The sequence below is a fragment of the Thamnophis elegans genome, chromosome 14 (assembly GCF_009769535.1).
Source record: "Thamnophis elegans isolate rThaEle1 chromosome 14, rThaEle1.pri, whole genome shotgun sequence".
Taxonomy (NCBI): Eukaryota; Metazoa; Chordata; class Lepidosauria; order Squamata; family Colubridae; genus Thamnophis; species Thamnophis elegans.
Window position 1 is genome coordinate 42,557,720 of NC_045554.1, and position 24,904 is coordinate 42,582,623.

The window sequence follows — 24,904 nt, forward strand, 5'->3', positions numbered from 1 at the left end:
ATTTATTTATCAGCACAAATAAAAACATAAAGGTAATAATATATACACATAACCTTCATGTATGTGGGAAGTTATCATCCAGCCCTCTCCCAGAAAAATGAAATATCCTAGGAAATATTGAAAAGGCAGAATATTTCTCTCGATATGAAAAGAAAGAAACATGTTTTTAAAAGACAGAACAGTTGCCTGTAGCTTCCTGCCCATCCCCACTGTTAATGGGCCAAGCTAGTCCATACATATACAAACGTTGTATGTCAATCAGTGTCATAAACTCAGGTTCAAAAGGAAGAGACGGGGATAAATATTCCGAAACCCCCGTCCCCTCAATTTACTAGGAAAGCTCGCGGCTTTCCCTGCAAAGCAGGCCTCCCCTCACTCCCGCGGCCTAAGCACCCCGAAAGGCCCTTCGGGGGGGGGGGGAGAGGGGCTCCGCCGCGCTTCCCCCCCTCAGGCCGTCCGCGCAGGATCCGTCTCCATCCCGGGCCCGGGTGAGGGAAAGACCCGCGGGGAGATCCCTTCTCCGCGTGGGCGACCGTCCTTCTCCGCCGCCGGGCCTTCTCCTTCTCCCACCCACGCCTTTATTACGCGCGGCCCGGGCGGCGGCGGCGGCGGAGGAGGCGGCGGCGGCCGCCTCTTCGACAGGGCCCCGCCTCGCTCGCTCGCTCCGCGCTGCTGCTTGGCCGGGAGGGGCGGCGAAGCAACAGCCGCCGCCGCAGCCGCTTCTCTCCCTGTCTCCGTCTTCCTCCCACTAGCTCGGCCCCGGCTTCCCCGCCGTCCTTGGCCAGGAGGCGGCCGGCCGCGCGCGCGCCCGTGTGTGTATCTTCCTCCTCCTCCTCCTCGTCCGCCGTCGCTTCTGCCGCTCCCCGCAGGGCGCCGCGCTCCCGAGAGGCCGGCGGGGCTGGGCCTGCCCGGCCTGGCGGCGGCAGCGGCATCAGGCAGGAGGAGGGCGAGGAGGAGGAGCCGCTGCTGCCGCCGCCGCCGCCGCCGCCGCCGCCCCGTCGCTCTTGGGCCGGCTCGCCGTTTGATGGATCCCCGGATCGCCTGGTTCCAGCCAGAGCAGCTCGGCCCCTCGAACCGCCTGTGGATGCAGATTTGGGAGACCACGCAAGGGGTCCGCAACCTTTACTTCCAGCAGCAGCAGCAGAGCCAGCCGGCCGCCGTCGCTGCCGCCGCCCCGGCCTCGTCTTCCTCCTCCTCCTCCTCCTCCTCGACCGCCTCCTCGTGCAGCAGCAGCAGCAGCAGCTCCCCGTCGACCCCCGTGGCCGCCGCCGCCGCCGCCGCTTCGTCCCCGCCGCCGCCGCCCGGCATGTCCCGCGTCCCGCGTGGCGGCGACCCGCAGCCCGACTTCCTGCCGCTGGAGAGCGCCGGCCTGCCCCACCATCATCACCACCACCATCAGCAACAGCAGCCGCCTCCCCCGCGGCGGCAGGCCTCTCCGCAGCCTCCCGCCTGGGCAGCCCGGCCCGGTATCCAAGCCGTTGCTGCTGTCCCGGGCGCGGCCCCATCTTCTTCTTCTTCTTCCGCCTCGGCTTCTTCGGGCAACAACGCCGCCGCGGGGCCTTCTCCAGCCGCCGCGGCCTCGGCTCCCCGTGCGGCTTCGCCCGCCGCTCCGGCGGCGTCGGCGGCTGCGGCCGCCGCTGCTGCTGCTGCCGCTGCTGCAGCGGCGGCGGCGGCGGCCAGCAACAAGAGGAAACGGGACAACAAGGCCAGCACTTTCGGCTTCAACTGCACGCTGCTGCTGGGCCCCGCCGGGGAAAGCGGCGGGCCGGCTTTGGGGAACGGGCCTTCGGGGAGGCCTCCGGGCGCGCCGGAGGAGCCGGCCTACACCGGCACGCCGTGGAAGAAGACGAATTACAGCCCCGGCGTGGTGGGGTGAGGAAGGGAGCCTGGGGAGGGGAGGGGGGTCTTTATGGGGAGGGCAGGAGAAGGGGGTCTTTGGGGTAAGACTTGGAGGGGTCAGGGGAGGGGAAGGGGGGTCCTTATGGGGAGGGCATGGGGGGACAGGAGAAGGGGGTCTTTGGGGTAAGACTTGGAGGGGAGGGGGGTCTATGGGGAGGGCATGGGGGCAGGAGAAGGGGGTATTTGGGGTAGGGCTTGGAGGGGGCAAAGAGAGGGGAGGGGGTCTTTATGGGGAGGGCAGAGAAGGGGGTTTTTGGGGTAGGACTTGGATGGGGCCAAAGGGAGGGGAGGGGGTCTTTATGGGTAGGGCAGTAGAGGGGGTCTCTGGGGGCAGGGCTTGTGGGGAACGGAGCAGAGGGGGGCAGGAGAAGGGGGCTTGGGGGGACAGGAGTTGGAGGGGGCAAAGGGTGGAGGGGGTCTTTATGGGTAGGGCAGGAGAGGGGGTCTTAAGGGGCAGGGGTTGGGGGAAGAAGGGAGCAGAGGGGGGCAGGAGAAAGGGGTCTTTGGAGGCAGCAGGGTGTGGGGGAAAGGGAGCAGAGGGGTTGGGGGGGGCAGGACATGGGGGACAGAAGAGGGGGCCTCTGGAGCCAGGAGTTGGAGGGGGCAAAGGGAGGAGAGGGGCTCTTTGGAATAGGACTGGGGGAGGGGAGGAAATAAGGTCAGTGGTCTCCTAGGTCAGGAAATAGGGTGGGAGGAGGAAGCAGAGTGGGGGGGCTCTGGAGTCAGGACTTGGGGAGGAGTCTTTGGAGGCAAGGGTGGGTGTGGGAAGGGAGAAGAGGGGGGTCTTTGGGGGCAGGACTTGGGGTGGATGAGGAGAGGGGGATGGTTTGCAAGCCTTTATAACCTCCCTCCCCAAAGGAAAACCTTTGCAAAAGGAGACCTATGGGGAAAGGTCGCATTTTAGTCTGCAATGGGGTGTAGTGAAATGGGGAGGAGATGGGGGTGGCCAGCCAAGGTTATTATTGCACCTTGCCCAGAAACTTGAGTGATTCTTTGGGAATGACAGCACAAAGGCGGCTTTTGAAATGTGGAAGGCAGGCGGGGATAGCCGGGGATCTGCAGGTGTGCAGGGCCAGGGACGGTGTGCTCTTGAATCTGGGGGGGGGGGGTGAGTGGGATAACCCCTTGGCCTTCCGTGGCGGTTTTCCTGGCTTGTTTTGTGGTTCCAAGTTTGCAAAAGGTTGAATCTCAAGGATAGACAGAAGGAACCAGAATGGATGCTCATCCCTTAGAGTAGGCCGGATTGGACATTTTCAGGGGGTCAGGGTTGAGATGTCCCTTTTCCATGCATGGATTAGATTTAGATTTAGATTTTATTGGAAATTTATATGCCGCCCTTTTCCCTGAGGGGACTCAGGGCGGCTTACAACAGTGAAGGGAAGGGAGTGCAAGACAAGACTTAAAAAGAAAGGAATCGTGATTAAAAGAAAATTGATCATAAAAACACAACATTCACTCAACATTCGGGCGGGGTGAGAGTAATCCTATCCCCAGGCCTGACGGGATAGCCAGTTCTTAAGGGCTGTGCGGAAGGCCTGGACTGTGGTGAGGGTACGGATCTCCACGGGGAGGTTGTTCCATAATGTCGGAGCAGCAACCGAGAAGGCTCTCCTCCGCGTAGTCGCCAGTCGGCACTGACTGGCGGATGGAATTCGGAGGAGGCCTACTCTGTGCGATCTGATGGGACGCAGGGAGGTGATTGGCAGGAGGCGGTCTCTCAAATAGTCAGATCCACTACCATGGAGCGCTTTATAGGTGGTAAGTAAGACCTTGAAGTGCACCCGACGATCAACAGGTAGCCAGCGCAGCTCACGGAGGATTGGTGTTATATGGGCGAACCGTGGTGCGCCCATGATCACTCGCGCGGCCGCGTTCTGGACTAGCTGAAGTCGCCGGATGCTCTTCAAGGGCAGCCCCATGTAGAGCACATTGCAGTATGGGGATCCGGTTCAAACCAGCAGCGGTTTGGATGCTTTTGGGAAGTCTGCGGCCTGTCAGTCAGCAAAGAATTAGTTATGGATCAAGAAAGATCTGTGTTGAATTTGTGATATAAAGTTACTGGTTGGGAGTGTGTGTGTGCTATTGGGAATAGGCATCGAGAGATGGCTGTAGGTTGTTTCAGGAATCTCACCCCACCAATGTGGATTGAGTCGATGAATAGGGCAACACTATGGCGAAGGACTGTAATAAGGGACAATGTAAGGGTGCCATGTCCAGAAGCACATGGCTTGGAAAGAAAGGCACACTTTACCTGTCATGCCCTACCACCAACCACCCCAATGTTGCTTGTGCAAAGATGTGCTTTGACCTTTACACAGTTTGCATTCCTGTAACAGTATTCTGTAGCTATCTTCCCCGAGTCACACTGTTTGTGGTTGCTTTGGCTCTCTGCACACAGAAGAAAGGAGGAGGGGTCGTTAAGAAGCTTAAGTAGAGAGGAAACCCGTGTGCATATGTGCATTTTGAAATTAGACAGGAACAGATCCACTTATTCTACGGAAAGGGCACAATCAGGTCGGTGTCTTCTGATCTTACGACTCTTAAGCACCTCCCAGTGCGGTCGAAACATGTGTTCCAGTGCATGGAAGTGTGCGAGGGAGCAAAGAGGCATATTGCACGCCAGAATTATACCTGACAAAAGGCACATGGCCAGTGCATTCCGTGGAGGCCCTGGGATTCTTGTGCCGTAATGACCTTCTTGAGTTGGCCATTGCAAAGGTGAATTATAATATGCGTTTTTGTCTTTCTCAACAAAAATCTTTGTCACTCTTAGTGTTAACATTATGCAGGAGTCCAGGGCAAGGGTGTCTTCCTGAATACAAATGGACCTTTGCAGGGTGTGGAAGGAAGTCTACCGGGCCCAGCCGAATGCACAACTCTTCTGTGGCAGCTTGCACTTAATTTAACAAAGGTTAAGGAGGTCTTGCTTTTATAGATGCATATCATCTTTTCCTCCTTGCATTCTCATTCCTTCCGCAAATTATGCGAAGGGGTTTTTTATTTTGGCCAGAAAGAAATTGTGCCGCTTGTGCATTGTCAGTTGGCATCAAGTTTTAACAGCATCAAAATGGGATTTTATATTGTTGCAGGGAGCGGTTTCATAACGATAAATGTCAAATTTGTCAACATTCTATTCGTTGGAGAGTTTCAAGGCAGCTCATACTTTTTATTTGTAGAATTCATGTATTTTGTTTTTAGTTTTTAAAAACTGCAGTGTTCATCCTGCGATTCACCCCCCCCCTCCCCTTTATTTTATGAACAACACATTTACCCATCCTGTTCCCAACCAGAAACCTATTTCTCTGCGTTGTGGATCAGGATACAATCCAGATAATTATGGAACTTCATTGTCCTTAGATTTTTCACTGGCCTGTATAAACTATTCAAGCGAAAGGATAGAATCCCAGAGACGGCCGAAAACCATAAGGTTCTTGGGGTATTTTATTATTAGATGTCATTTAAATGGACTTCAAAATACCATTTTCTTTTAGTACGTTCCACTTCTATTTTAATTGCATAATATATCAGAAATTAGTTCGAGACATTAAACTAGCTTGATAACGCACTTGTTTATTTGACGTAGAAGAGTAACCCGCCATAATACCTTCACCTCTGCGAGAACCTGGGTATCGTGGTTTATTCATTTAACACAAGTTAAATCTTTAGTTAGCATGGTTTGTGAATGCAACAGTTGGCTGTGTTTGTTGCGTAGCCAGTAAGGTGAAAGCCGAAATTTGTAACTCTGCAACTTCAGAGGATGAAATGAAGGATGGTAGAATTTAATCATATTTGAGATTTGAGATTTAGTTTATTTGTATGCCGCCCTTGTCCGGGAAGGACTCAGGGCGGCAAACAACTCAAAAGGGGGAAAGGGGACATAAACACAATACACGTAATTAAAATACACAAGAGTCATACAGCCATACAAGTCGAGAGGGGAGGGGAACTCATCAACCCCAGGCCTGCCGGCACAGCCAGGTTTTGATGGCTTTCCGGAAGGCCTGGAGAGAGGTGAGGGTCCGAATCTCCGCGGGGAGTTCATTCCAAAGGGCCGGAGCTGCTACAGAGAAGGCCCTCCCCCGGGTGGTAGCCAGATGGCATTGGCTGGTGGACGGAACCCGGAGGAGGCCGACCCTGTGTGATCTAACGGGTCTTTGGGAGGTAATTGGCAGCAGGCAGTCTCTCAAGTACCCAGGTCCAATACCATGAAGGGCTTTATAAGTTACGACTAGCACTTTGAAGCAGAATAGTTAATCTGCAACTGAATATGATGCTGATCAGAGAAGTAAAAAAGGCAGCTAAGTTTTATTTGCCAAGTACATGGTTGTGAATGCAGCTGTAGCTAAAACTGGCTCCTTTTAAAGATGTCCGATCATGCCATGCCATAATTCTGTTAAATGACTATTTTTGGCTGAAAGTGAGTCCATTCACATAATTTCCCTTTCTGGCAAGACTGGCGTTGACATTTGTGTTACACAATGATCAGTTAAATCATGAGCTTGCTGGACAGTCTTAATTGAACCGAATCAATAGAGATTGGAAATAAAGTAAACTTTGTTAAATCATGAGTTAGCCTTCAAGGATATTGTTTAAAAAAAAATGTGGAACATATCTTTTAAATGGTTTGGGGCGTTAAAAAAAAGCAATAACACTATAGTTAGATTTACCTACTGGATTAAGTAATTAATGAGGTTGTTTCGTCTGCTGGCTTCCTTCAATTAGTAGTGTATATTACCAAGCTCCGGCCCTCTGGAACGAGCTCCCTGTTGAGATCCGGACCCTTACTACCCTCCCAGCCTTCCGCAAAGCCACCAAGTCCTGGCTGTTCCAGCAGGCTGGGGGGAGCTGAGAAGCATCTACCTCCACGGAAATTGTGAATGTTGGTTTTGTTTTTAATATGTTGTCTTTGTCTCGTTCCCCTCTTTCCCTTGTCTTTTGTGAGCCGCCCGGAGTCCTCCGGGAGTGGGCGGCATACAAGACAAATAAATAAATAAATAAAATAAATAAGTGTCCAACCTTGGCAGCTTTAAGGCTTGTGGACTCCAACTCCCAGAATTCCTCAGCCAGCTTTACACTTAAGTTATACTTCTCATCCGATGCTTCTTGTATGGATCCACACTAACAGTATGTCTCCCAGACTTTGAGCATAGATTTTGTGCTGTTACCTGTGATCTTGTTTTAGCAGAGATGCCAGAAACTGGCTTTGGTAACGTACCGTAAATCATATCTCAAAAGTTGATTTCCTACTTAATCATCAGTAGTTGATAAAAAGTTCTTGTCTCGTCTTGAAACTGCAATTTGTCTTCTTTAACTCAAGAAAGTGTATTTTTTCCCATGGTTATAGTCAAGAGGCTTGGTTTATGTAACACATTAAGCTATGGTTTGCTTTAGTTAATTAAATAGACCTTAAGTACCTAGTTTGGCACTACGCATCCAGCCTAAATGAGGCCACATTAGTTTGATGTGTGATAAGAAGTTAAACAGCCATTAAAATTAAAATATATCTTCTTCATGCCAGCTCAAAACAATAAGAGTTACAGGGTCCTGTACTATCGTGTTTAATAAGAAAGATCTTTACAGCTCATATCACTTTGTAACCAATATAAAGCATTTTTATGCAGTGGAACAACTAAGCCAGTTGTAGACATAGTGATAACACTTCATTTCTACCACTACAAAGGCTTTTCGGCACAGTTGTTCTCGGTTCTTCCACTTGATTCTTGCATAATTGTCTAATCTCAGTTTTTATGTTCCAAGGTGTTACAGATTAAATGTGCAAGGGGTTGGGAGAGAAGTGTTAATTGGTTTGACAACGTGCACAAACTTGTAAAAATCCTTAAGTGGAGGCCCTGGCTAATGACACTTGTATTTTATACAGTTCAGTGAAGAAATTAATAAAAGGTATCACTTTGAAATAGCTCATCCTCAGGGCACGTGCAAATTTTGTCACCTTTATAGTTGTCTTTATACATGCGCAGTAAACCCAGTATTAATGTATGTGGATACACACACACACACACGTTGCAAGCAAGGGACCATTTCTTCCCTTTGGACTTGTACTTTGATTGTTGACACCAAAAGCAGCAGGAGAAATAAACATCTTGAAAATGAAAGTGGCAGTTGAAGTAAGGGAGGGAGCAAATTCTGCAATTGTGTTTGTTTGTGTGTGTGTGTTTGTGTGTGTGTGTGTGTTGTTTAACTCACCTGACTTCAAAGCAATAAGTTACAGACATCATTGTGTTAAACAACACTCTCATATCAGAGTTTTCTTGGCCAAAATTTCTAGCTAGCTTGCCTGGATCACGAGATTAAAAAGGCTGCATTTGACTGAGTTGTATTTTCTGTAGCTCAGCTTTTATTGGCCTTGCCTTGAGGATGGGCTGGTCTCCCCTTCTGGAAAACGAGGCCTGCAGGTTGTTATTAGTTGTCGAAGTTGTGGGTGCTCCCAACACTGGAGGCTTTTAAGAGGAGTCCGGACTACCACTTGTCTGAAATTATAGAGCTCATGCTTGAGTAGGGAGGGTTAGACTAGAAGACCTCCAAGGTCCCCTCCAGGTCTTTTATTCTGTTATTTGAGCTGTGAAGATGGCAAGCCAAGGTACTGGCGAACCGGGAAGGAAAGTAGGGTCATGGATGGCTTCTCTTGGCACACTGCAAATTGCAAGCGGGGTTGCCGGCTAATTGGGAAAATAAGTCCCATTCTTTGTTGTTGTTAGTTGGGAAATTGTGTCCGACCCATCACGACCCCATAGACCAATGGTAATCAACCTGGTCCCTACCGCCCACTAGTGGACATTCCAACTTTCATGGTGGGCGGTAGGGGTTTGCTATAACTCTGCGTTATAAATTTTATAAAGTAAAGTTACTTCTCTACTTTATAAATCACCATTACTGTGGAACCGGTGGGCGGTTAGAAATGTTTACTGCTAACAGAGATACAAAAGTGGGCGGTAGGTATAAAAAGGTTGACTACCCCTGTTATAGACAATGTTCCTCCAGGCCTTCCTGTCCTCTACCATCCTCTGGAGTCCATTTAAGCTCACGCCGGCTGCTTCGGTGACTCCATCCAGCCACCTCCTTCTCTATCATCCCCTTCTTCTCTTGCCCTCCATCTTTCCCAGCATGAGGCTCTTCTCCGGGGAGCCTAGAGGCCTGCATAGCTCAGTTATAGATTCTTGGTTCCATTTTGTAGGCTGGATTCGAACTGGTGTGAAGGCTTCACGTGATCTACAGACCCATCCTTTGCCAGTTGGTCAAGTCATGCCTTAAACGCAGAGTAGTCCTCGGCATAAGGCCACCGCTGAGTTCAAAATTTCTTTGGCTAAGGGAGGTGTCGGTGAAGTGAGTATTGCCTCGTTTTACATCCTTTCTTGCCACCGTCGTTAGGTGAATCACTCCAGGTGTTAAATTAGTAGCTTGGTTATGAAACGAACCTGACTTCCCCTTTGACTTGGCTTGTCAGAAGGTCGCCAATCATGTGATCTTGGGAGACTGCAGCCGTCGTAAATACGAGTCGGTTTGCAGAGATCTGAATGTTGATGATGTGACCCCAAGGAAGCTGCTGCGGTCGTAAGCGTGGAAAAATGGCCGTAAGTCAACATTTTTCAGCGCCGTCGTAACTTTGAATGGTCATTATGAACTGTAAGTCGGGGACCACCTATACTATAGTCTTACACCTTTTCCCTAATCTAATATTTTTTACAACTTTTCCCTAATCTAATATTTTATTCCTCAAATAAAACGTCACAATCCAGCGCCAACATTGTGGTTTTGTTTTAAAGTGGGAAGCATGTTAAAACGAAAAAGAAAAGATGGCCACTCCCACATGGATATCTCAACAGATGGTGTGAATTATTCTTTCACATCATGTTTCAAGAGAATATTGCAACGCCAAGGAAGTCAAATTATGTACTATTAATGTTCCATTAGTGTGTTTCAGAGAACACTTAATTTATGATTGATTTAATACCCGTGCCAGTCCCCATTTAACAATGTTGTTTTGCTGATAAGGGAATACTTATCGTAACCTTGGCCCTTGTGGGCATACAGAGAAGTACAGAATTAATATTTGAATCTTGCACCGGATAGTAATTGGCGAGCTTGTTTTAAAATTCGCTGAGTGGAATCCTTTTCATGACATTTCCATTGAGCACCTGTATCTCTCTTCTTCCTTCTTGGATTCTTCCGTTCTTGCTATAAATTGGAAGGGATAGTTCACTTTGTTCCCATACCCACTTCTTTATTATCTGAATATTCCTTTATTTAGTTCTCTACCTACTGAATGTCCTTTCTTTAGCATAATTGAGAGATTTCGGGATTAAAACCTCTAAAAGCGTTATGAAACTTTTAGGTATTATTTTTCCTCTCCTTATGTTTCTGGTTTATTACTCTTTTGATGAACATAATTTGGTGGAGAAAAATTTGACTTTTAGGCAACCTGTATTTCGTGGTGGCTCAGTAGCTAAGACGTTGAGTTTGTCGATCAGAAAGGCGGGCGGTCGAATCCCTAGCGCCGCGTAAAGGAGTGAGCTCCAGTTACTTGTCCCAGCTCTGCCAGCCTAGCAGTTCGAAAGCACGTAAAAATGCAAATAGAAAAATAGGGACCACTTTTGGTGGGAAGGTAACAGCATTCCGGGGGCCTTCGGCATTTAGTCATGCCGGCCACATGACCAGTGAGACATCTTTTAGGATTGAATTGATAGTCAAAACATTAAGTGTATATATGTGTGCCCACAGCCAGCAGTTCAATCCTGACTGGCTCAAGGTTGACGCAGCCTTCCATTCTTCCAAGGTCGGTAAAATGAGGACCCAGATTGTTGGGGCCAAGAAGATGCACATCATGTCACTATTATCACGATATGATGATAGATAGATAGATTACACAGACAGACAGACAGACAGACAGACAGACCGATCTCTTGTTAGTATTGGCCCAAAGACAGTAATGGAATTCCTGAATAACAATTCTAATACATTTGGTCTCCAGTCAGAGTGATTACAAATAAGATACAGAATTTAACCTCTCTTATCTGGATTCTTTCATAGTCTCGATTTTGAACAATGCCAGCAATAAAATAAAACGCTTCATTAATATAAATCAAATCAAACTAAAATGCATTAAAAAATGAAATCAAATAAACATTTGCAGTCACACCCGTCGGGAGATAGGTAGGTGATGGGTAGTTGTCGTGTTGTATTAAGTTCCCAAAAATATGCCTCAATTCTAGTCCTCAGGATCTAAAAGTAGGGTGCTAAGGTGAAATGCCCACATTTTTTAAAAATTTACTTTTGGGAATCTTCTGTCCTACCCCTAAAGCAGACGTTAAATCTGGATTTATTAAATCCATGGATGATATGCAGTAAATTGGTAAGGAAATCTCATCCCAACTGCTTAAAAATAGCAGCAGCAAAATGAGTTACACATAAATCTTCCACCTCTCCTTTCCTAAATCACATCACTAAGATTGTTGTTGTTAGTTGCCAAGTCGTGTCCGACCCATCGCGACCCCATGGACAATGTTCCTCTAGGCCTTCCTGTCCTCTACCATGCTCTGGAGTCCATTTGAGCTCACACCAACTGCTTCGGTGACTCCATCCAGCCCCCTCATTCTCTGTTGTCCCCTTCTTCTTTTGCCCTCCATCGTTCCCAGCATTAGGCTCTTCTCCAGGGAGTCCTTCTTCCTTCTCATCAGGTGGCCAAAGCATTTGAGTTTCACCTTCAGGACCTGGCCTTCTAAAGAGCAGATAGGATTTATCTCCTCTAGGACTGACTGGTTGGATCACCTTGCAGTCCAAGGGACTCGCAGGAGCCTTCTCCAGAACCTTGGGCTGGCCATAATTTCATTCTAAGAGTATGGGGTTTTTTGCATTAGGATCTGGTTGATGGATCTGCTACTTGTAGCCAAAATTTAAAAGAACAGTCCAGAAGATGTCCATTTTTATTGTGATGCCTAGTGTTCACTGACTGTTGTGGAGCAGGGTGCGAGCTCTGAAGTCCACCAAGCATTGCTCTGATCTATAACTCTCAGGTTCTCCAGAACATTGGAACCTCCACTTGAACTATTTGAGATGTGGAGGTTGGGTAGGTCAACACGGTGCAGGAAACAGCCTAGAATTTATGTACGGCTAGACCTCGACCGCAACTGTCCGTTGTTAATGAGACAGTCATTAAGCGAGTTTTGCCACTTTTCTTGCCACAGTTGTTTAAGTGAGGAACACAGTTGTCGAGAGGATATGACTTCCCCGTTGACTTTGCTTGTCAGAAGGTCACAAAAAGGGACCCCGGGACCCTCCAACCATCAATATAAGCCCAGTTGCTGTCTCTCTCTTCAGTGTCATCGTAGCTTTGAAGGGTCCTTAAACAGACTGTTGTATGTTGCATTCCTTGCTTTCCGACTGAACTATCTCTCCAGATGTGCGAAGAGGATGTTGGTCCCACTATTTATGACGGTTGCCTTTTCTTTCTGAAATAGTCCCATTTATGCCGAGGGAATGCAGAGAAAGATAGCCGATTCTTCAGGATGCAATAATAATAATAATAATAATAATAATAATAATAATAATAATAATAATAATAATAATAGAGACAATATAAAACATTTCTTCTCACTTCAGTCTGCGAATCTTCTAACTCTTAAGTGTTCTGACCTAGGCTTCCCCAGCATCACGAAGCCGAGTCCTTGTCCCGATAAAAACCCCTTTTATTTAATTTACAGTGAATTCCTCTCCAGCCAAGTCTTTCCTCTCCCACAGTCTTTCAAGATACACAATTACCGTCCTTTATCAGGCTTGGAGAGTGGCCAGGCCAATATCTTTCAGATGCCACAATTCTTGGCAAGAATGCAGGAATGAACTAATGGTGTCCTCCAAACTCCACTCCCTTTTTGCTCCTCTTTTATTCCCTCTGGGAGGGGCCATTCACCGTCCACCTGTGGCCTTACTCCCAAGTCAACACCTGTTCTTTAGCTGTTCCCTTCGTCTGGCCACTCTGCGCATGCGCACACTGGGAACAGGCTCCAGCTGTTCTTCTGCCTCACTGATGTCTGACTCTGAAGGCCGTTGGTAACTGTCAGATGGCCCTGGCCCCCTCTCTGCCTCCGACACAGAGCCCTCACCAGAGCCTTCCCCAGACTCCAGGAATGGCCCAGGTTCCTCCCCAACCTCCTCACTGTCCGAATCTGCTACCAGCTCCACTGGCCACAACATCTAGCTTTGAGATAAATGAAAGGCCAGGGCTGTAAACCAGAAAGTTGCTTCGTTCCCCAGTTTGTTTGCTGTCCTAGGATGTTGTTAGCTCTTTTGTTTACCTGAGAGCCTTATTTAAACACCTGGTTCATCCTTGCAACTTAACTCTACGAGTAAAGCATGCCTTGTTTCCTGTGGCTTGGATGGCAAGCTGATGTCAACACATCTGTGGGAAAGGCAGGATTCGGTCTCAGTCCTCCGAGACTGAAGTTCACATACCCTCCCCGTTCGGTTGCATTGGCTCCTGGTCGCTACTCAGCTTTTGACCTTGTTGTGTAAGATGACATAACTCTACAGGTGTGTTTTCTTATGCTTTTGTTATGAACATTATGGTAATTATCTTTGGAACTTAACTGTGGCAGGTTTTAATGACCCTGAAAATAATTCGCTTTTGTTTTCCCTCATGCCTCTAAACTTTTATAAGGAACTAGCTGATAACCCGGTGTTGCCCGGGTATTTATTTATTCTAATTCTGTATTAGACAGGAAAAGGAATGAATTAGATCTATAGTGTCAAGTCAAAGTAATTCAGTATAGATATAATTGATTCCTTTTCATTCCAGCGGCTCAGGCATTCCAGAGTTATGTTGGAACACACACAAACACAAACACACACACACACACTGAGCGATGTTAGGGGTGTCTTACTCCTACAGTATTTGTTTCCAAAGAGTAACTCATCTGTGTACCAAGTTTGGTTGAAATTGCTCGAGGCATTCCAGAGTTATGCTGGAACATACACATCCATTTTTTTAGATAGAAGATAGATAGATAGATAGATAGATAGATAGATAGATAGATAGATAGATAGATCAGAGATAGATAGATAGATAGATAGATAGATAGATAGATAGATAGATGATAGATAGAAGATAGATGATAGATAGATGATAGATAGATTGATTGATAGATAGATAGATAGAGATAGATTGATTGATAGACAGACAGACAGACAGACAGACAGACAGACAGATAGATGATAGATAGATAGATAGATAGATAGATAGATAGAGATAGATAGAATGATCGATAGATGATAGATAGATGATAGATAGAGAGATAGAGATAGATAGAATGATTGATTGATAGAGATAGATAGAATGATTGATTGATAGACGATAGATAGATAGACAGACAGATAGATGATAGACAGATAGATAGATGATGGAGGGATGGAGAAACGTTTGTAACGCTTCCAATATACCTATATTTTTGTACACTGATAATAGGGACCGAGATTCTTAGGAATTCAACGTTATTTGATACCATCATTTGGGTGGCAAACCTTGCTGTATAAATGTGAGTAAACTCATTAACACCAACGTGACATTTTTAGCACCTATACAAAGAGTAGCTTCATTTTTCTCCCCAACTTTGCAAATGTAGCATTAATAATAATTGCTAATATCTGGTACATTACTCTGTTGCTACTGTTGCACACAGTGTTAGTGATGTACAATTATTTGGGTAGGATTGTGTTGTTATATAGTGATCAGTTATCACAAGAAGAGATTTTTGCAGATAGATTGACTGACTAAAATTAGAACCATTACTCCAATGCAGAATATATGGGGAATAAGTTTCTATTTATGCTTAGGTTTTTTTTTAAAGTAAATATTCAGCTTAAAGGGAATTGAGTGCAAAAATTATCTGTTAACCATTAGTTTCAGTTGGAGAGAGCCCATCCTTTTTTTCCCTAGTCAGCCAAAGAATATGGCAGAGAATATCATAACCGCTGAAAACTAAGTTTAGTACTTGGATTTAATAGATTAGCGGCACAATTGTAGCTTAATTTTTTCCCCCCTCGTATTATAAGTCACAGTTTCATGGATTCAAGTTTTGACCCGTTCACGTATTTTTAATGGCACATTTGTAAATGTAAAAAAATAATAAGGGAGGAGAACTCGAGGTTCGGACTTCTGTATGACCCTCTTCCCCCTCTGGCAAAGTTCATTGTGTTTGGAAGGTTGTCGAGCATGCTACTTGACATCCCGTTGATCATATTTCCTAATTTTATTTTTAAACACACTTGCCCCAGTATGATCTGGATTAGAATAAGCATCCACCCTGGTTCAACAGGAGATAGAAGAATGCATGACCTCCTTTGCCAAAATAATAATAATAATGGTAATGAAGATTTTGAATCTTTTGGACACATCCCAAGTAGACATGAGAATCAGCGTTGCTTTATTTCCCAGTTTTTTCATCCTTCAGGTTGACTTTAGACCGGGGATCTCCAACCTTTGCAAATTTAAGCCTTGTTGTTGTTGTTAGTGATGAAATCGTGTCCGACCCATCACAACCTCATGGACAACGTTCCTCCAGGCCTTGCTGTCCTCTACCATCCTCTGGAGTCCATTCAAGCTCACGCCGACTGCTTCAGTGACTCCATCCAGCCACCTCATTCTCTGATGTCCCCTTCTTCTTTTGCCCTTAATCGTTCCTAGTATTGGGCTCCTCTCCAGTGAGTCTTTCCTTCTCATTAGGTCACCAAAGTATTTGAGTTTCCTCTTCAGGGTCTGGCCTTCTAAAGAGCAGTCAGGGTTGATCTCCTCTAGGACTGACCGGTTGGATGGCCTTGCAGTCCAAGGGACTCAATGCAGGAGTCTTCTCCAGCACCAGAGTTCAAAGGCCTCCATTCTTTGGCACTCAGCCTTCCTTATGATCCCAACTTTCACAGCCATCCATTGCAACGGGAAGCCTGGAGGACTTCAGTTCCCAGAATTCACCAACTGACTGGGGAATTCTGGGATTTGAAATCATCCAGGCTTAAAGTTGCCAAGGTTGGAGACCCCTGCTTTAGACAATTGTTAGGGAAGGCACTGGGGGGGGGGGACGGGGGGACAGTGGCCATCCAGTTTAGAGCAGACTTAATAGAAGTTTCTTATTTAGATGCATTTCAGCCTGGCTTCAGGTCTTGATCTACCCTTGAAGTAGCCTTCATTGCCTTTATGAAGAGAGGGGAGAAAAATAATCAACAGATGTGGAGAATTCCTGTTAGGTCTCCAAGTCTCCTTTGATATCAGGAAAAGACTGGTGAAGGAGCTTCTTGGATGGTAGGAACGGTGTTCAGTGGCTCCAGTCTATCTGCAGGAGGTGTGAGATTTCACGCGGGCTCTGTTCTTTCATCCTTACGGGTTTGGTATGTACACAAAGCTGCAGGCAGAATTCGCCCGGAGATTGAGGTTTCAAATGTGTTTCATCCGAATCACGTGAGATTACACAGGCAGTTTGTTTAAAATACGGAAAGGACTGGATAAGAGTCCAGAAGCTAAAACCGAATCTGGATAAGATGAAAATATTTCAGACAGAAGATACAGGTAGTTCTTACTATTCCTTTAATGGTCATTCTCACTGGCTCAAGATTGACTCAGCCTTCCCTGTTTCCAAAAGGTGACTCAGTGGCTAAGATGCTCAGCTTGTCGATCAGAAAGGCCGGCAGTTCGGCGGTTCGAATCCCGACCGCTGCATAACGGAGTGAGCTCCCGTTACTTGTCCTAGCTTCTGCCAACCTAGCAGTTCGAAAGCATGTGAAAAATGCAAGTAGAAAAATAGGAACCACCTTTGGTGGGAAGGGAACAGCGTTCCATGCGCCTTTGGCGTTTAGTCATGCCGGCCACATGACCACAGAGATGTTTTCGGACAGTGCTGGCTCTTCAGCTTTGAAATGGAGATGAGCACCGCCCCCTAGAGTCGGGAATGACTAGCACATATGTGCGAGGGGAACCTTTACCTTGTATCAAGAGAGGCAGCACGTCGAAGAAACAGGTGCATAGTTGAGACTTCTCCTTCTCACCAAAGGGAACAGTTTTAATGACCCTGAAAATAATTCCCATCTGTGTTTCTTCACATCTCTTTAAGCTTCTTCTTTTTTTTTAAAGGAATTAAGTCACAGTTGTGGCACTTCCAATATTCCTGTGATTAAAAAAGAAAGGCAGACAGCCTTTTGAAAGCTGCGTGGAGTCTCCTTGTGTGGCTATAAAAATTTGTTTACTAAATAAATAAAACAAACCACCCCAAGGACTGTGGGAGTGTGGTTGGTCCTGACACCTATAATTCAGTGTTTCCCCCCTTGTGTCCTTCCTTACCCAAATCTGCTTATCAGAAAGCCTTATCTACGTTTGAGACTGGTCATAAGTCCCTTCTGCACTGATTTAATTCGGGACGTTGAAATCCATACATCTGAAAAAGTGATTTGAGATTGAGAGAATGGGTTTAAGGCCAAGAGACACCAATTCCTCCTCTTTTCCCCCAAACCAACCCTTATAATCATGTACAGTATATGTGGTACCTTGTTCAAGAGTAGTGTGAGAGGAATCTTGAAGTCCTAGTGGACAACCATTTAAACAGGAGCCAGCCGTGTGCAGCAGCTGCCAAAAAAGCCAACACAGTTCTAGGTTGTGTAAACAGAGGCATAGAATCAAGATCAGATAATGTGTTAAGACCACTTTATGATGCCTTGGTAAGGCCACACTTGGAATACTGCATTCAGTTTTTGTCACCACGATGTGAAAAAAGATATGGAGCCTCCAGAAAGAGTGCAGAGAAGAGCAACAAAGAGGATTAGGGGACTGGAGGCTAAAACATATGAAGAACGGTTGCAGGAACTGGGTAGGTCTAGTTTAATGAAAAAGACTAGGGGAGACATGCTAGCAATGTTCCAATATCTCGGGGGTTGCCACAAAGAAGAGGGAGTCAAGCTATTCTCCAAGGCACCTGAGGGTAGGACAAGAAGCAATGGGTGGAAACTAATCAAGGAGAGAAGCAACTTAGAACTAAGAAGAAATTTTCCGACAGTTAGAACAATTAATCAGTGGAACAACTTGCCTCCAGAAGTTGTGAATGCTCCAACACTGGAAGTTATTAAGATGTTGGATAACTCTTTGTCTGAAGTGGTGTAGGGTTTCCTGCCTAAGCAGGGGGTTGGACTAGAAGACCTCCAAGGTCCCTTCCAAGTCTGCTATTCTATGTCGCTGTCAAACGTACTTCAAAAAAACATAAATGTAACCGAGGCCAGGTTGGTCTCTTTGCACAGTATGTCGCCTGCATTTATCAGAGCAGTTAATATTAACTATTAATGTCAACATTGGTGTGCTGTTGATATTCCGCGGCTTTGTAAGGGGAGGGCGATATTTTGCTGATATTCAGGATGTCATCCTTAGGTGAAAGTGTTGGTTGCTCGTTTGTGACTTTCAGAGGGTTGGGTCTTTCCGTCTGCAGCCCGAAATTATGGTTCGAGCCCCTTTTTAACTACCCTGAGTAAACTGCTAAACCAGGGGTCCCCAATCATTCTGGCTTTGCGGGGAGGGGAGAGGAAATGGTTCTGTGTGAGCAACAGACATCCACGTTTGCCGCTCACAAAAGTACCCACCCCTCGCTTGTGTGACCTGGTTCTGAGCAGGTTGTGGCCCAGTGTCAGGCTTCCTACCAGTGGTGGGATTCAGCCGGTTCGCACCTATTCGGGAGAACCGGTTAGTAACTTTCTAAGTAGTTCGGAGAACCGGTTGTTGGAAGAAATCTCCTTTTGTTTTTTTCCATTTTACAGGGCTTATCCTGTAAGGAAGGCAGGAAGGAAACATTCTGGAGTTGTTTCTAGCCTCATCTTTATTGCCCTGCTTACAGAAACTGCCTCTCCGGTTAACCCTTATTACATTGTAACAGCTAAAGCAAATCACCCATCGACGTGAGTGACCTTGAGTTGGCCACGCCCACCCAGTCACATGACCACCGAGCCCCACCTACCCAGATGGTGATAAGGGCAGAGAACCGGTTGTTAAATTATTTGAATCCCACCACTGCTTCCTACCCACTGGGGGGTTGGGGACCCCTGGGCTAAACGGTCATAATCAACAAGTGAGGGCTCCTTGGTGCTCTCCGAGCTTGGTTGTTTCCTCGTAGATGTTTCCTTACTCGTTTGGGTAACATCATCAGGGCTACATCATCATCCAGCCCTGATGATGTCGCCCAGTTGGGTAATGAAACGTCTGTGAGGAAACAACCCCTCATTTCAACCCTGAGCCATAAATATTCTCGTTTTATTCGCAACAAAAAAAGTCTTTTGCACGTTTTTGAAGTGCATTTCGTTGTCCCGTCGATTTGTTTGTCTCTCAATCCGTCAGCCATTGAGGCAAATCAGGTCAGGAAACGGGCTCGGCAAGAAATACTAGATCTCTTGTTTTATTGACACAGCTGATGGTCCTGGACTCTTAGGACCACTTTCGTTTAGCGACCATTCGAAGTCAACTCAAGTGAGGTGACCGGTCCTTACGCTTAATAATCGTTGTGGCATCCCCAGGATGATGTGATCAAAATCCAACCACTTGGCAATAGCTGATTGTGTGACCTTCGCATGTGGCTTCTGACAGCAAAGTCAAGGGTTTGGGGGGAGCCAGATTTGCATAATGACCGCACGATTCACTTAACAACCATGGTGATTCCTTAACGGGGGTGAAACTCAAACTCAACAAGTTTAAGAACCGCCTTGATTCGCAATGAAAATCGTGATTGGAAATTGAGGGCTATCTACAGGATAAATTCTGAAAGCCTCTGACATCATCCTCTTAGACCCGTGATGGCACATGTGCCCAGCGTGGTACGCAGAATGTGGTATCATCCATTCCTCTTCAGGGTTTCTGGCACACATGTGTGTGCAACAGTAAGCTGGCCTTCACGCATGTAGCAGTACTGAAAACCGGAAGAGCTTGTCTTCTGGTTTCTGGCGTGTGCATGCGCGCTGGCCACCTGTCAGGTGCGCATATGCGCGCTAGAAGTCAGAAGACCAGCTGGCCGATGTGTATGTGCGCACCGGAAGCCGGAAGTTCATTTCCCGGTGCATGCGTGCTCCCTAGGCAGCTCCTGTTCTAAATTGCGACCAGGTTCACCATCACCGTCTTAGACCAGAGAGCATCAAGATGGGGCCATCTTGAGTTTCTTCCTCACCCTTTTTTCCTTTTTTTTCCTTCGGGCAACTTATTTTCTTCAGGGCCGTTTCTCCCAATACCTCCAGGCTGCCTTCCAGCTTCTTCTCACCTCAGTTCTTCTTCTCTTCCGTTTATGTGCCACAGAACAGATGGCTAAAGAGAAAGTGGGGGTGGTAGAAGTATTGAACAGCGTCTCTTCCAGCCTGTTGTTTCTCTCTTAACTAATGTATCGTGAGGCTAAGGCTGGCTTGGGATTTCCTTCCGGGCCCTCGGCTGCATTTTTATAGGATGGGACTTAAAAAATCCTACGTGCAGCAGTCTGATTTCCCGTTGAAATGCTTTCCAAGTAATCCTACCTAAAGCCACAGATAAAACTCTTTTAAGTCTCCTTCTCCCCTTTCCTCCTCCTCCTCTTTTAAAGACCCCATAATCCCTTGCGGGGTGGAGTCTTGGCCAACTGAATGGAGCTGAGTGCTTCCTGGCCGCTTGCCCTTCCTGTTGCCAGCGCGGAGTTTTGTTCAGCAGATATACTCTCATTGCGCCCAGAGAGAGAGGAATATCTGCCTCTACCCTAGGATCGAATTCACAGCTTCCTGACTGGGAGGCGAGAGCGCCACCTCTAGGCCACCGCACCACTCCTTCCCCCCTTTCCTGGTGATTGTATAATGTTGCTAACTCAGCCCTCTTTTCCGCCCCCCTCAGCCTTCACGAAGAAATCAATGACTTCTACAAGTACATGTCTCCTCGACCCGAAGAAGAAAGGATGCGGATGGAGGTGGTGAACAGGATAGAAAACGTAATAAAGGAACTCTGGCCCAACGCGGATGTAAGTTGAGCAAAACTCTTTTAACTCGGTTGCTGAAGGCGCTTGTGTGTTTTGTCCAATGGTTGTAGACCAGGGGTGTCAAACTCGATTTCATTGAGGGCCGCATCAGGGTTGTGTTTGACCTCGGGGTGGAGTGGGCGTGGCCAGGGTGGGCGTGGCCAGCTCAACATCACTCGTGTTGGGGGTGCCAGCACTCTGCCAGTGAAACTGGGCGCCCAAGCTCCATTTCCAGCTGCGATGGCCTCCTGCAACCCTCGGCCAGCAAAAACTAGAATTTGGGAGGGCTGCACGCGGCCCTCCCGAGCTTCCATTTTCACTGGCAGAAGCACCGCGGGCCGGCCCTTCGTTGTTTCCAGGGCAGCCCCGCGGACCAGATCTAAGCACCCCGCGGGCTGGATCCAGCCCCCAGGCCTTGAGTTTGACACCCCTGTTGTAGACTTTAGATGACTTTCAACGGTATTAAAGACAGAAATTCCACCATTCCGCAGTTTAAATAAAAAAGGAAACTTGGTGTTAAAATGATGCAGTCTTTATTGTACATTTGCATAGCTTTAGTCGGGTCTGATTGGCGTTTCAGCCATTTGGCAATTTCCTCTCAGCTACCCTGGCTGAAAGGATCAGGAGGAGCATATACTATGGATAAAGAGACTTCCAGGTTTCCTTGTCCAATTAATCAGCAAGATTGATGCCCAAAATCAGTGTTGGCCAACTTTTCAGCACCGTGCCAAAACGGGAGCAGCTCCCCGGAGCGCATGTGCACACCGGGAAGCTGAGTTTCCGGTTTCCAGTGCCACCTGGCCGTCTGGTTTCTGGCGTGCATGCACACACGAAGTCCAGCTGGCTGGTGCATATGCGCGCTCCGGAAACCAGAAGCTTAGCTTCCCAGCAGGCGCATGCACACCGAGGAGCTGCTTTTCCAGTTTCCAGCATTCCCGCACAGGCGAAGACCAGGAACCCTGAAGAGCAACGGGTGACGGCTGATGAGCCTGGAGAAATGGCTATGCATGCCACTTATGGCACACACACCACGGGTTCGCCATCATGGCCCCAAATCTTGGCCACTTTAAGGCTTGTGGACTTCAACTCCCAGAATTCCCCAGCCAGCCATGTCAGACAATACGATCAGCAAAAAGTTTTGAGACGAGTTGGCACCTTGTGCTAAACCAGGGGTGTCCAGCCTTGGCCCCTTGTGGACTTCAATTCCCAGAATGCATGGCTGGCGAGGGCATTCTAGGAGTTGAAGTTGCACCTCTTCCTAGATTGGGATGCTCTGTGCACAGTCACTCATGCCCTCGTCCTTTCTCGCTTGGACTGCTGTAACGCTCTCTACATGGGGCTGCCCTTGAAGAGCACCCGGAGGCTTCAACTGGTCCAGAATGCGGCTGCGCGGGTTATTAGGGGGGCACCTAGGTGCTCCCATGTTACACCTCTTTTAGGCGGCCTGCACTGTTTGACGGTTGTCTTCCGGGTGCGATTCAAGGTACTAATTATGACCTTTAAAGCGCTCCATGGCTTAGGCCCAGGGTACCTGCGAGACCACCTACTGCCACCGGTAGCCTCCCACCGTCCAGTGCGATCCCACAGAGTTGGCCTCCTCAGGGTGCCATCGGCCAGACAGTGTCAGCTAGCGACCCCCAGGGGGAGAGCCTTCCCTCTGGAATGAGCTGCCCCCGAAGCTTCGTATAATCCCCGACCTCCGGTCCTTCCGACACGCCCTAAAAAGTTGGCTTTTCCAGCAAGCCGGCCTGGCCTGAACAAAACAAAATAAATGATTAATTATTGTTAATTTTAATTCGAATTTTTTAAAAAAATGTTATTGTTAATCTTAATTGGGTTTGTTTTTTTGGATATTCTATTTAATTTTTTTTTTAACTTTTGTAATATGTGTTTTTTTAATGTTGTACGCCACTCTGAGTCCTTGGGAGAAGGGCGGCATATAAATCCAATAAACCAAACCAACCAACCAACCATGCCACTTATGGCACACATGCCATAGGTTTCGCCATCATGGCCCTAAATCTTGGCCACTTTAACTTGGGGACTTCAACTCCCAGAATTCCCCAGCCAGCCATGTCAGACAATACGATCAGCAAAACGTTTTGAGACGAGTTGGCACCTTGCGCTAAATCAGGGGTGTCCAAACTTGGCCCCTTGTGGACTTCAATTCCCAGAATGCATGGCTGGCGAGGGCATTCTAGGAGTTGGAAGTCCAAAATCCTTAAAATAGCCAAAGTTGGACACCCCCCCCCCCTGCCCTGAAACCGTTGCCTGTTCTAGATCAGCCAGACTTTCTGGACTTTCAGATTCCATTTCCCGCTTTTAGGTAGCGGCATTCCTGACTCATCCTTCCCTTCCCACAATTTAGCGCGTGGGAAGGGAGACCAGAAAGAGGGAAAGAGAACTGGAAGTCTCCCAGCCTAACCTTAAAGCAAACAAGCCCGTGACCTTTTTGGGCTCCAGTGAGCTTTTGGAGTCAGATCAGTGACCGAAATAATTTGCCAAAGGGCAAACGTGGAAACCGTGTAAGCAAAGTTCAGAGGTCACAGAGGTCTCCCATCTGCATCCAGTTGGACCCCGCATAGCTCTTGGACGTTTTATGAAAAACCCGAGGAAGGGGCTAACAAATCAAATCTCCGAACAGCTGGAAAGTGCTTAGTTTCTCTTTTTCCCTCCAGCCACATTTGTAGCATGAATCTAAAAACTGGAAGCAAAAAAATAAAATTAAAATTAAAATTAATCACGGGGTCGTCTGTTTACAATCTGCAAAATGTCCATTGGCAGGTTCATCGTAGTTCATCTGAAAAGTTAAGAGCCCCCTTTTTTAAAAAGGATCCTGTAAAAACGTATATGATCTCAGCCGTGTTGAAGGAAGCCATTAAAAGAAGCCTTGGCATTCGGCGTGCTTTCCTTAACGTATTTATAAAAGCCAGCAATTGTGTCATTCCTCTTGTCACTCTGGGGAATGTGCTTAGACACAAACATTCCTAGCAAGTGAGAACCGTTCTTGGCATCAACTCGGGCTTCGCCATTAAGGGGAAGGTTGAGAGGCTTTAATTATCCTGGAACCGGGATAACGCAGCTGCCGAAGGAAGGAAGCGACTTAGATCGCAGAAAGCCAGCCCTTGTTTAAAAATTATGGCCAGCATAAGAGTTCCCATCAGTGCGAACTTTTCTTGAATAAATAGATGTAATTATTGAGACGGGGTGGCGCAGTGATTAGAATACAGTCCCAAAGGTGCTTTTTCACAGGAGGCAAATGGACTTCCTTGTTTGTTTGTTTTTTTTCTCTTGGAAGACGTTTCGATTCTCCTCCAAGAAGCTTCTTCAGCTCTGACTGGATTGTTATAATATAGTTCCTTGTGTAGGTGTGTGTCCCCCATGGCCCAGTTCATACCAGGGCTTGCAGAGTCACGCTGAACCACACAGGAGAAAACAAACTCCTAGAACGCCATAACATCCTGATAGTGCATAACATAGCATTCTGAGATGTGCCCTACCATTGACGTCCAGGATTTGACCATATATAGACTGAGCAGTAGATTAGAAATTGTACTTTTACAGGCTGTTTTTACTCACATGCTATTGCTCCTCCTGCCTTTGTCCTATCTCAATAAAAGGGGCTCTCAGACCCCCAATCTGGGTCGTCGCTCCATCCCGAGAAAGGTTGTGTCTTGTCTTTTCTCAACATTGGCCTCATGGGCGAACCACGGGAACGTTACATTTGGTGACCGGGAGAATGAATTTATATTCCTTGCAGACAGCTGGTCATTTGCATCCTTTTAGAGGGTCGTTGAAGCACTTGGAGGTTTATCTGGGTCACCCGAGTAGTTATGGTGTGGGAGTGGGAAGGGATTTCCAGAGGAAAAAATGGCAGGCTACAGGAACCAGGAGCGCCACTCAGGCGACCCTGAGGACACAGATTAACCTCCAGGTGGCCTCAATGACCCTCTAAAAGGATGCAAACAGACAGCTGTCTGCAAGGAATATAAATCCTTCCCTTCCCCACCATCCTGCCA

The 24,904-nt window shown here is 47.2% G+C and overlaps 1 protein-coding gene across 1 annotated transcript in view; it reads left to right on the forward strand.

Moving 5' to 3' along the window:
- The first annotated feature begins 1,256 nt into the window (after nt 1–1,256).
- Nucleotides 1,257–24,904, forward strand: part of TENT4B (terminal nucleotidyltransferase 4B) — a 40,492-nt gene continuing 16,844 nt past the window's right edge. The window contains exons 1-2 of the mRNA XM_032230532.1: nt 1,257–1,872; nt 20,765–20,888. Of these exons, the coding sequence (XP_032086423.1) occupies nt 1,307–1,872; nt 20,765–20,888 (690 nt within the window). The 5' untranslated portion in view covers nt 1,257–1,306. The remainder of the gene's footprint in view (nt 1,873–20,764; nt 20,889–24,904) is intronic.